This window comes from Limanda limanda, chromosome 6, assembly GCF_963576545.1.
Source record: "Limanda limanda chromosome 6, fLimLim1.1, whole genome shotgun sequence".
NCBI classification, from domain to species: Eukaryota; Metazoa; Chordata; class Actinopteri; order Pleuronectiformes; family Pleuronectidae; genus Limanda; species Limanda limanda.
The window spans coordinates 15,200,676-15,212,871 of record NC_083641.1 but is presented as its reverse complement, the minus strand read 5'-3'; the positions used below and the strand labels follow the sequence as shown (position 1 = coordinate 15,212,871).

General features: G+C 43.0%; 1 protein-coding gene across 1 annotated transcript in view; it reads left to right on the top strand.

The window, feature by feature from the left end:
* The window catches only part of LOC133003486 (multiple epidermal growth factor-like domains protein 6), a 58,488-nt gene that overhangs the window by 36,176 nt on the left and 10,116 nt on the right, over positions 1-12,196 (top strand). The window contains exons 18-26 of the mRNA XM_061073235.1: positions 411-545; positions 984-1,118; positions 2,176-2,301; positions 3,437-3,568; positions 4,249-4,377; positions 4,538-4,669; positions 4,989-5,117; positions 10,995-11,123; positions 11,832-11,960. Of these exons, the coding sequence (XP_060929218.1) occupies positions 411-545; positions 984-1,118; positions 2,176-2,301; positions 3,437-3,568; positions 4,249-4,377; positions 4,538-4,669; positions 4,989-5,117; positions 10,995-11,123; positions 11,832-11,960 (1,176 nt within the window). The remainder of the gene's footprint in view (positions 1-410; positions 546-983; positions 1,119-2,175; positions 2,302-3,436; positions 3,569-4,248; positions 4,378-4,537; positions 4,670-4,988; positions 5,118-10,994; positions 11,124-11,831; positions 11,961-12,196) is intronic.

Below are 12,196 nucleotides of genomic sequence, written 5' to 3'. Positions count from 1 at the left end.
AACTTTGCAGGAAAGCATTTGCACAAGCAGCCGGCCTGCACTGAAGTTAGATCTGTGATTATAACGATATAGTAGGGATGAATGATGCACCATCATTTTGCATGATGTTCAAGAGAAACAGGAGTCTGCGGTCACATGACTTGGACTAGCAGAGGTCTGGCGCTATGATAACACGATGGTCGGGTGTGTTTGTTTTAATAAATGTAATGCGATATTTCAACATTTTTTCTTAATGAACTCACTTGCCTAACTCGAAAGAAACGTTTATGAAGTCGTTTTTTTCTGTCAGTCGTGCAGTTTGATCAGCATTTATGTGAGAGCCTATTTACACCATTCGCCACTGTACAGCGACCTAACTGTGCCTTTCCTTTGTTCCGTTTTTCAACCGATCCATCCCATCCGGCCCTCAGCTTGTCCCAGGTGGACGCACGGCGCAGGCTGTTCCAAGGAATGCGACTGTGTTCAAGAACATTCCTCTGGCTGTGACCCCAAAACGGGGAGCTGTTTCTGTAAAGCTGCACACCACGGCCCCCAGTGTGAGAAAGGTAGGAACACTTCACCGGGACACCAACGTGTTCATCTGTATCCAAGGCCTCAGGAATGAAATGGTTAAGATTTGAGTCTACTTAAATAGAGAAAACAATTTCAGGTCAACTGCCTAACGTGCACTTTTCAGCCCAGAACTGATGTAGACATATTGCTGTAATGACCATTTCACAGCTTCAAACTTTATTAAGATTCTGGTTAATCTCCTTGGCTTGTGGAAAATAAACTTTATAGGTCTATAAAGGTCTATAGGTCTCTATTTAATATATAGAGAATCAGCTTGAGATCATCCACAGAGATTTCAGAATCCTCCCTGGTTTGAACAACACAAGTGCTTGTCTACTCTCCAAGGTTTTGCAAAACGTTTGGTTTGAGGTTCTCTGTTGTATTAATCTTCTTTTGCTCTCTGTTTGTGTTTTTCTGTTCCCTTATTGTAGAATGTGATCCTGGCTTCTTCGGTGCAGACTGTGAGCGGCCATGTGACTGTCCAGGTGGGGGACCATGTGACCCCAGGAGCGGAGAGTGCAGCCAGCGATGTCCTGCGGGACTTCATGGAGATAGATGTCAGCTCGGTGAGCGAAAAGCTGCTGCAATGCAGTTTAAATAACATTGTGTGCTTTAAACTATACAAGTGCTGTGTAGGGGAAGTGCCGAGTCAACTTATTTTAGGTCTAATTTATGTTTAAATTTTTCTTACATCTGGCGTTCATCCATAAGTCATATTTTTCTTTTCAAATGTTTCCGAAACAGTGTTGATGGACAGTTCTTACTGTCCTCCATCAACCTTGACTCCACAGCGCTCTCTTGTGGTTATATAGTAGAGCACCACTGTGAATACATACTCTATAACCCTGCACACTGGTGCATGCAGGTGTCTGCATGTCTGGTATTTGTTTGCATACTTCATGCTTGTGTAAATGTTTTTGATAAACTGACAACAGAAATTGTTATTGATGAGGTCCTGCAATTTCTTCCCATGTGTCACAATCTTTTTCTTTTTTTAGCGTATGGCCAATAAATCCTCCTTTATTTTCTCCTTCTATTCACTCTCTGTTACCTTTGATGGATTGAGTGGATTTAGTACTTGAAATAAAAAAAGTTCACCTGGTCAATGCAGGTGCTCCTGTTAGTACGAGTTGTTCCTCAGCAGCAGGGCGTCCTCCGGCTGTTTGCTCTGCTGGTTGAAGGAAAGTTCAACCCTCTGTGTTTTGATCTAAAGTGATACTGAATATTGTTCGGGAGCCTCTGGTATAAAATGTGACCTTGTGTCTCTGTGGAGTGGATTAAGACAACATGACTGAGTTACAGTGTGTCAGCGCTAATGCACGGCCCAGGCCCGGGCTTGCAGAGTTTGCCGATGCCAAATATAAAACAGGAGTCTTCCAAAGTTTCTGACTTTTACTGATCTTAAGTTGGTGGCCAGGTCATGACAGGGGTGATTTACTTGAGTTACTACTGCAGAGGCTGAATAAATAAACAGAAAATGAGTGAGAATTTCTCGACTGTAGTTTTCTCCCTTAGCCCATTGTGCAATATTGTGTAACCCTTTCTTGTGGTTTTTCTGGTTTTACAATGGACGGTTGTGTTTTCCACTTTTTTTAATTCATGTTTTTTTGTTTATTGTTAAAGCTTGCAAAGCTGGGAGCTATGGACAAAACTGTCATCTGACCTGTGACTGTGGAGGAACACTCTGTGATCCCATAACCGGAGAGTGCATCTGTCCCCCTGGGAAGACAGGACCCTCCTGTCAGGAAGGTATGCTTAGTTCATTGTCCTTCAAAGGAAAAATATTCTGCTTATATTCAGTATCACGATTTCAGTTTGGTTTATTACTTGAAAAGGTTCTAATGCTTTAATGTTAAGTTAACACATCACTTTCCTCACACTGTCAAATGCTGCAGCTCCTCTTTTCAGCCTCTGTCTGAAACTCTCTTTAAGCCTGCCCCCCCTCCTGAAAAAGCCCAGTCTGCTCTTATTGGCCACTCTGTTGTGATTGGTCAACCAGTTCAAGCGCACGTAGAAAAAATTGGCCTCCAATCTGGATTTACCTAACTTTGTTAGGGGGTGTCTCAGAATATCCGCTAGGTATGCAAATGGGTAGGACATGACATCATGAAACTCAAGGTATTGGCATTTCAGGAGTTTCAGGAGAAATGTTTAACAGACTAGGCCTATCTTGTTTAAATTTGTTTATAATGATAATTGCTATATACCGCATACCTGAAACCCCCCCACCCCACGTGCACGCAGTCGAGAAGTTGAACATTTGAAATTGCTCTGCTAGTCTATGGTGCCTCCTCTTACCAGTAACAACTTAACATTACTGGCTTACTTTACTGGTCCAACAGGCGTGTAATAGGTGGAGGTGACAGTGAGCGCCCTCTGCTGAATCACAAAGCAAACTACCACAGATGGTCAAACAGGTCCATACAGTTCAAATGTTAACTATTCAAATAAAAACTGACAGCCCTACTTTTGACTTTGTGCTTACCTTGGAGACCTTTTACATAAAAAAAACTCCATGTGCCTCAAAGGGAATAACTATAAAATCATAATATGTCTCCAGAGCTTTTGGACATTTTAACCTGATCGTGTTGCAGATTATAGGAGGAAGAAAATGTGTTGAGGGACAATTTGAACTCACTGACATGCTACCAGCTTGGAGTATTATCTCCAGCCACAAAGACACCATTGTGTTTGTGTCCCTTGTCCTCTTAACCAAACCAATCAGAAAGTTGTCCTTTGTTTAAAAGCTCACTTGCCCAGTGTCACATAAAACATTCCTCTCCCAAATGATTTAGGTATAAGAAGCTTTAGGGCTTTACAGCGACGTTACTAACATAAGTGGATTACTGCTCAGTTAATCTAAAAGACACTTGATGCTCCGCAGACTGCCCTGATGGATTCTGGGGGTTGAAATGCCAGTCGTCTTGTCCTGGCTGTCAGAACGGAGGCTCCTGCAACAAGCTGACTGGAGGCTGTGACTGCACGCCGGGCTTCACAGGAGACCTCTGTCACAACAGTGAGTTTCTACTGAGGTTTGAGACAAAAAGCATGGGATTCCTGTTGTCATTTTAGGTTTAGTTTTAACCATAGACTGTTTGTTAAGATGAACAACATGACTGCTCCCCAAAAGTGAAGCCAAAGCGTCTGGATTGACACCTGGTGGCTGGCTAAAATATAGATCATAAGTCCCGCCTTCTCCTACTTTTTGGATGGGAAAGGGACCAATCATTAAGATCACATCACATGAGACTTTCTCAAAGATGGTTTCTGTCTCTTTAGCTAGTTCTTATCACACAGATGTTTCTTCAATTGTTATTTGATACTATAAAACCGAGGTGAAACATCTTGATTGACAGTTGAGACTTGGTCGAGCATGTGTATTGAGGGGTCCTGGCTAATACGGCTCCGTCCCCACATTGCAACACAGACTCGGGCTCCGAATAAAAGTGTACTGTTTGTATCCGGGATATTTTTGCTTAATTTCTGGATAGTGGGAGGAAGTTGAAACATGTTATCGCTCTTTATATATTGTCTATAGTTTGAACGAATTATTCACATCTGTGTGCTTCAAGCAAAGATTTATTTGAATAAGTGAATGGATCCAGATGTACATTTTTCGTGTCCGCTTTGTAAAGATATTTTTTACTTTCACTTTGTTACTAAAGTGTGTGTCCTGTGGATGTCTGTTGTGTCCAGAGTGTCCTCCAGGTTACCATGGAGCCGGCTGCTTCATGCACTGTTCATGCCACCCTGACGCCGGCTGTGACCCACACACTGGACACTGCGTCTGCCCTCTTGGCAAAACAGGCCACGACTGTGCAACATGTGAGAACTGCACTTACCCTTAGAATATACTGAACCTCCTTTTGATTGTTTATTTTTTTATTTTGTATTATATTTTAGGAAATTGCAGTCTTATAGAGTCTCTGGGTAAAAATCTGTATATGTGTATACATTTCACTGCAACACTTTTGGACTTTCACAGCCTGTGAGTCTGGCTACTGGGGCCAAGGGTGCACCACTAGATGTCAGTGCCAGGACAGATCTGTGGGCTGTGACCCGGTCACCGGTCAGTGTGTGTGTGAGACGGGCTTCACCGGAGACCACTGTGAAGAGAGTAAGTTGACCTCTTCAATATATTTTGATGAATGCTGCCCCCATGGGTGCAGGTATATAGAATCCCTGAATCTTTAATTTTATTGTATTATGTTTAATATTGCAGTTGATCCTGGGACTGTGATGAATTTTGTAAGTGGGATGAGCAACATGATATGTAGCACCACAGCTTAACACATCAGACTGTATATATGGTTTCTAACAGACTGCACTTTGGTTAAAAAATGTAAGACTAAAAATCATTCTTACACAATATAATCTTGATAACCGTCCATCATAAGTTTTCTGTTTTATAATGTTCACATCACTGTCATCCACAGAGTGTGTGAATGGCAGTTATGGGCAGGGCTGTGCTCAGCAGTGTCAGTGTCACAATGGAGCCCACTGTGACCATGTGAGTGGAGCCTGCACATGTTCTCCTGGATACGCCGGCACGTCGTGTGAAAAAAGTAAGATTTCCTTTGTTTGAGTTATTGGCTTTCCTGCTTAGAAAAGTGAAGCCATCCATTATTTATTTGTAAGTATAAAACCTCAAATTTAGGAAGTATGGTTTTGCTAATAATCCATCCAGTATATAAAGTGAGGGGGATATAGTATTCTGTGTATGGAACTTCACCTGATAGCGAATTGGTGCCCTCTGATATTTTAGATTACAAGACATATTTGTGTTTCTGTCAGTCAGTGGCAAACAGAGAAATGGCCCCATAACTCAGAACTTTACACCAGTAAGCAGCAGAAAGACACCACACAGTTGTGTTTACAGGGTGGGAAATTAACGGATTTACTTGTTATCATTAGCACAGATCATAGGATTTCTCAATAATCCACAGCTGCAGTTCACATGAAATCTGCACGATATACCAAAATGATTAGAAGCTGTTCATGTAATGCAAGGAGTCTGCATTTTCTATTTAATTTTACATTTTCTGTACGGCAAAAAGGTTTCTGGTTTGAATCCAGGTCCAGGACAGAGTCTTTCTGTTTAGAGTTTACATGTTCTCCCTGTGTCTGCGTTGGTTTTCTCCAGGTACCCTAGCTTCCTCCCACAGTCCAAAGTCATTGAGAGGCTAGTTAACTGGATCGAAGGTGTGAATGTGAGAATCGTTGGTGAATGGTTGTTTGTCTCCAATGTTGGCCCTGCGATACACTGGCGACTGGTCCAGGGTTCCCACCGTCACACCTAATATAAGCTGGGATTGGCTCCAGCCCTCCTGCGATAAGCAGTATGGATGGATGAATTAATGGATAGATATGTCATATAATGCAGAGGGATACAGTGGCTCAGTCTGTCTGTCTGTCCATTTGTAAACATTTCATTTTAGGAGCAGAACTTCCAGTTGTGTTATTCAGGGAGTGAAGTGGTGCATTTTGATAGTTTGGATTTCTGGAGAGAAACCTCACATGAACATTTATGATTCTTCAGATCACTTGAAGAAACCTGCTCACAACTGCTCCCCATTCAACTTTTTAAATAAGAAAACCAGCATTTTTTCTTTACAGTATGCCGTATATGCATTTTGTCGGAGCTAATATACGTTCTATCTTTTACTATCAGCAAGTGTTCTGATAATCAGTCGGTTCTTAAGTGCCATTTTTAAAGTAACAATATTGAACATTCGAGCTTGTCAGTTTGGAGGAATTGCTGCAGGTAGTGAACTAATTGTTTTAGGGTATTATGTCATTGGATGTAACAAAATATGAAAAACTGTTTATTAAGTAAATGTTTTTTTTAAGTTATCCGTACTGAACTTAACTTAACTTATTTAACCACATTCCCTGTCAAGGCAACACTGCTGCTCTCCATTACAGTGTGACAATATCTTTTTGATACACTAGAGAGCACTGCAGGATGCTTTTCTGATTGTCTTCACCTCTGCCCAAGTTTGATTGAATCCCTCACACAGATTCTATGAATCATCTCATCGTCTGTGTAACGTCATGAGCAAAAAAACATTTAAAGTAAACACATATCCCCAGATATAAATTGTTTTGGGACAGATGAACAGTATTCCACAGGAAGTCTTTTCATGTGCCATTACATAGCAAACCCCTTCATGTCACCAATATTCCTCTCATCATTACGATATTTGTCCTGAGCAGTGAGACACTGCAACAGTGAGAGAGTCTCAACAGTATAATAGATTTGTTCTTGATTATAGTCTTTTGACTCAGAGTGGCCTCCTGTTATTACAAAGTGTAAGATTTACTGGAATTGTACGACCAGGCCCAGAAAAGTCCTACCACCTCCGAATCGGTGGGGCATCGTTAATCACGGCCGTGTCACTCTAGAACAGGGCTTCACATCCCTAGTCATAACACTCTTATGGCCTCAGACGCAGACGTCACTCTGATTGGTCATTGCTGTGGAAGTTCTGGCTATCGGTCCGACCAGATTCTCTTTTGCCGAAGGCCTTTTCCCCTCAAACAGAGGTGTCCCGTTTCTCAGTCTTCTGCTGGGGCCTCTTCCTTCAGGAGAAGTCAGGAAGAGGCCTGCGCCGTGAGAAGGACCAGATCTCTCCACTTCATCTGTTTCGCAGAATTCAAATGACTTTTCAATGTTTGCTCCTGCGCGGGCAATTTTCATCCCCACTCTGGCTTCTATCTCATCGCTCATGAAAATCACCGGCCGCTGCAGGACTCGCAGAGCTCGTTGCTACGGTGCAACAAAAAGCCTTGTTTCGCTGCGGCTGATTCTGAACATTTCAGTCGAGTCGTTGTTGTGCTGAAATGCGTCCGTGCACACCAGACCTCTTGTTCAAATAGCGTTGGATTGCTGCTGCAGTTCTGATCCACCACTTTGATGTTTGCAGCAAAACAGCAGTAAAACAAACAAAAACCCGGGTTCGACCGGCAATCCAACAGCTGCGTTATTGACGAGGAAGCCGGCTTATTGTTTTGTTGTTGTTGTTGTGTTGACCTCTTTCATTGCAGGCCCTGAATAGCACCAGGATGTGTTCTATTCTGTGTTCTCTCTATCCGCTGTGTTTCTGTGGTCTGCGCTCTCCGGCTGTGTGGTCCCTGGACTCGCTTTATGGGCTGACAGCAGTGGCTCTTACACAACCAGAGATCTGGAAATAATCCTCCTGTCTTAAAGACCTCATTTAGTCTGGAGAGTCTTTCAGCGATGGCACAGTGTGTGTGTGTGTGTGTGAGTGTGTGTGTCTGTGTTTGAACATCTGTGTGTGTTGGAACGTCTCATCTGTGCCTACCTATAAACAAAGTTTGGAGGGAAGAGTCCACATTTACAAACACTAGCAGACACGGTGCTAATATCAGATGACAGATTGATGCACTGTGGTTAATATGGAAACCCTTCGCCCCCTGCTGGCATAAACAAATAATAAACTTTGCAATTCGGATGTGTCTGGATCGTCCCTGAAGATCTAGCGTAGGGAATGTTTGCCGCAGAACCAAAAAAAGACGGAAATTGCTTTAACATGTTGATTTGATTAGTTGGCTTGGTGTAAAGTCGCCATTAAAGGGAACATCACTCCTGTGAGATGTTTCATGTTTATATTCGAACATCAGAGACGTGTTGAGCCTCTGTTTCATCGCTAAACACATGATTTATCAGAGAGACAGCTTGTTGCCATGGTGTCAGCAACTGCTATCCTAATAATAAACAACAGACAATAAACCCATGTTTTCTTTTTTTGGGGCCTAAGCGTTACTACAGATCTAATGTACAGCTGGGCTAAGATGACAGCATCCTCGGTGGGCTAGTTTTAATAACGTCGCAGCTTAACCACTACAGAGGCAGGCGAAGACGTCATGCTGTCAGCGTGGGAACAAGACGATGGCCATGCCAGGAACTGCTGAGCGAGGAAAGATACGTTTTCTTTTCCCAGTTTGAGGCCTTGAGGCAGAAAGAAAGTGGGGACAGCATCATCAATTGGAGCAGGAGAAGGAAGCTATGATGTATAGATTGTAAAGAGGGAAACACCCTGAGTGCAGCGCTGTGGCATTGAGAGCACATTAAAAGCACATTTCTGTACAGATGACCGAGGATTTGTCTAAATCAGGGGCTGTGAAGAGGTCACAGTTTTCACAGAGGGGCCAATTATACGTCCAGACACTGTTCCTGATTCAATGAGATGCAGAAGTCATTTAAGTAACTGTCTGCTCTATTGCTTTGAGCAAAGCCACACATCATTTAATATATTTTAAAAAGTCACATTTATTGTTAGTTTTGACAAATGTTTATTTAAGACCGTTGAAAAAACAGGAGCACTTCAGGGCCCAATCAGATTTCAGTGGGAGCCAGTGCCCGCCTTCCCTCCCCACTGGCTCCGCCTCTGTAGCACTCCCAATTTGGGTTCTCATCTTTTGACATAGTGACACTGCTTTTCTTAAACAGATAGAAGAGGTGGTCAATTAAAAAAAACAAAAACACTGAGATAATTGGGAAACCATCATCAGGCTTATATTCTATCTAAGTAAAAGTACAAACAAATAGACAAACATGGACTCAAGTAAAAGTACCACATTACCTTTACTACTTGAGTAAAAAAGTATGTACTTTCTTTTACACAAACTTAAAGTAAAAGTACTTGTAGAGTGTAACCTGTTCCCTAACGGTCTATCACATCATTAACTGTGCCCACTGTATATTTTGCTTAATATAAGAATACTGCAGATGCTGTCATACATATAAAAAATGCTGCAGGTGATGAAAACACTGCATCCATATTGGGTGTTTCTTTGCCAGTGAGGGCCTGGTCACACATTAGTGAACGCAAAGTCAATATCGCAGGTCAAGGTTCAACAAAGCTAAACCCCATGTAACGCAGCAATTTGCCCCAATGCAGGAAGTGAAAGTTGTATTTGCTTCCTAGCTCGCACAGATAGGTAGTGAACGGGAGGAGAAGGTTCGCCACTGATATATACACACGTGTTACCGTGCCCTAATGCTGCTGCTGGAGGCGGGGTCTAATATTACCTGACCTCTCTGATCGGGTCATTGAACCAATTCCCCTTGTGTATTGATTTATTGAAAACTACATCTACATGCCAAGCAATGCATTGTAGAAATGTAGGAGTAAGCATTACAGATATTTGCTTGTATACGTATTGGAGTAAAAGTGAAATGTACCTGAAAATCGGTGTGTGAGATTCAAGTGAATGGGATCTCTTGGTAGAAACTGAATATAAAATAATCGTGGTGATTTTATCAATAGTCTGTTTCATCTAAATTTGACAAATTGTTGTTTCCTTGACCCTAGAATGGGCCCTTTATATTTAAATACTTAATATTTACGACGGGAGCAGGTCCTCTCTACGATGTCCGCCATGTTTTTCACTGTCGTCCAAACTGGACAAATTAAACCTTTTGAGTTTATTATGACAACTGAAGGCTTCTACAGGTTCTCTGTCATGTTTGGAAGGGGTGGGTGAGATGAGGGGTATTCAGCTGCAACATGCAACTTCTCCACTAGATGTCAGTAAATTCTAAACACTGACCCTTTAAATAAATAACAAATAAATGAAAAATGTACTTAAGAACAGTAACAACATTAATTTACACTGTTACATCCCATCATTGCAAAACACAAGTATAATTCTCGAGTTAGGCCGTGATCTCCTGGGCGACAAATTGAGCTGTCAAAAAAACACTGTGAAATAAACAGAGTCATTCTTTCCTGCTCTGGCAGAGTCGTGCTCACAGACAATATTTACATGTGAGCGGTGGAGCGGCCCGTTCATCCCTCAGCCTCTGGCCAGGTTCTGGTGGATAGGAGGCACTGTGTTTACCAAACTCTCGAGTGTCAATTGACTCTACACACACTTAAACAATCTCTCCAGGAGAATGGGAAACAGATTCTCACACTGGCATCTCTTTGCATCGGCGGCGATACCGTAACAGTGTGTGTGTGTGTGTGTGTGTGTGTTAGCAGGGAACGGTAACCTGGCTTTGTTTTGCAGTGTATCGGTGGGGCCTGTGGACTCAGCAGGTGCTCTTATTACCGGCTCTCTGTGCCCCATCCACCCCCCGAAAGGGGAACGGCCTCCGAGCCGCCGCCGACTTTGATGTGGCTCAGATCCACCGCATATGTGGGACATGAGCTCACTTAACGAACGCAGACGCTCTGCAAATGAACAGCCGCAGCGTGGTGCTGCCATTTGATATCGGTATTTTCAGTAGGTGGTACGACAGAGAGGGAAAGTACCGGGAGGAGAAGAGAGTCAGAGATGGCGGAGGGAAGAGAAGGAACTAAATAAGAGAAGAAAAAAGTTGGCATCTAAACCTTTTCCTCCCCCTTTTTTTGTGTTTTTTTTGTGTGAAGCTGCCAGTTCTAACCAGTCGGATGTTTTATCTCGGCCCACAGTGTGCCCGGACGGCTTTTACGGTCTTGACTGTGGCCAGATGTGCGAGTGCAGGAACGGTGCCCGCTGCCACCACATCACAGGAGCCTGCCTATGCACCGCCGGCTGGGCAGGACCACACTGCATTCTGGGTAATGGAAGCCACATCATTAAAACGGGGTGTGAGGGAGGCCCTCGCTGCAGACCATCACGACATCCTCTCCTTAAACACGACTAAGATGTGTTTGTGAACAATTATCTCTATAATGAGACATTGCCGATTACTTTTTTTAGGGATGGGTAAGGGCGGAGAGAGGAGAAAGGAGGGAGGACCAGGGTGCCCTCCGGCATACGAGGTTTAATTGAGGTCTATTCTGGATAAATGCACCCACGTGTTTATAGTGATCAACATTATAGTAGAGGAAGAACACGACTTTTAGCGGCGAACCAATCGTCGTCCTCATACTGAAGTTTCCTGAGGATTTCAAGCCGTTGTTTTAATGAATTCAGTGAAATGCCCACTAAACTTCTTAGCCTGTCATTCTGCAGTCTTATTCAAGACTTTTCCTCTCGCCACAGTCATTTTGTGGTCCTGACTAGACCAGAGCCAGAGTCAGCACAAAGCTGAGAGCATGACTTAATGATGCATCTCTGTCATTAGCGTATTTTCCTCTTCCTTAGATTCCAAATGTCACTGTGGTCTTTGATCATCAGCACGTTTACAATATGGGTGCTGAAAACCCTCACGCCCCTTGTACGTTTTCAGTGCATGTAGCTGCAGCTCATTTGAAGGTATTCATGTGTGTGTGTGTGTGTGTGTGTGTGTGTGTGTGTGTGTGTGTGTGTGTGTGTGTGGGTAGAATGCCCGGGGGGTCACTTTGGAGAGCAGTGCAGTCAGACCTGTGAGTGTCAGAACGGAGCCAGGTGTGACCACGTCACCGGGCGATGCAGCTGCACGGCCGGGTGGACCGGCGGGAGCTGCCAACTGTGTGAGTAGCTCATCGCTCAGTCTCACAGAATGATATATCACATACATATATGACTTACCTACACAATGATGATGAAAGAAACTGTCAAATATATTTAATATTTAAAATTTAAGATGGTTTTACTTAGTCATTTTAAATCAACATTTACCTTTTGGTTTCATTCATTTATATGTTATATTTAACATTCTTGACGTTTTTTGGCAAATGATAGTGAACATTAGGTCTGTATCAGTTTT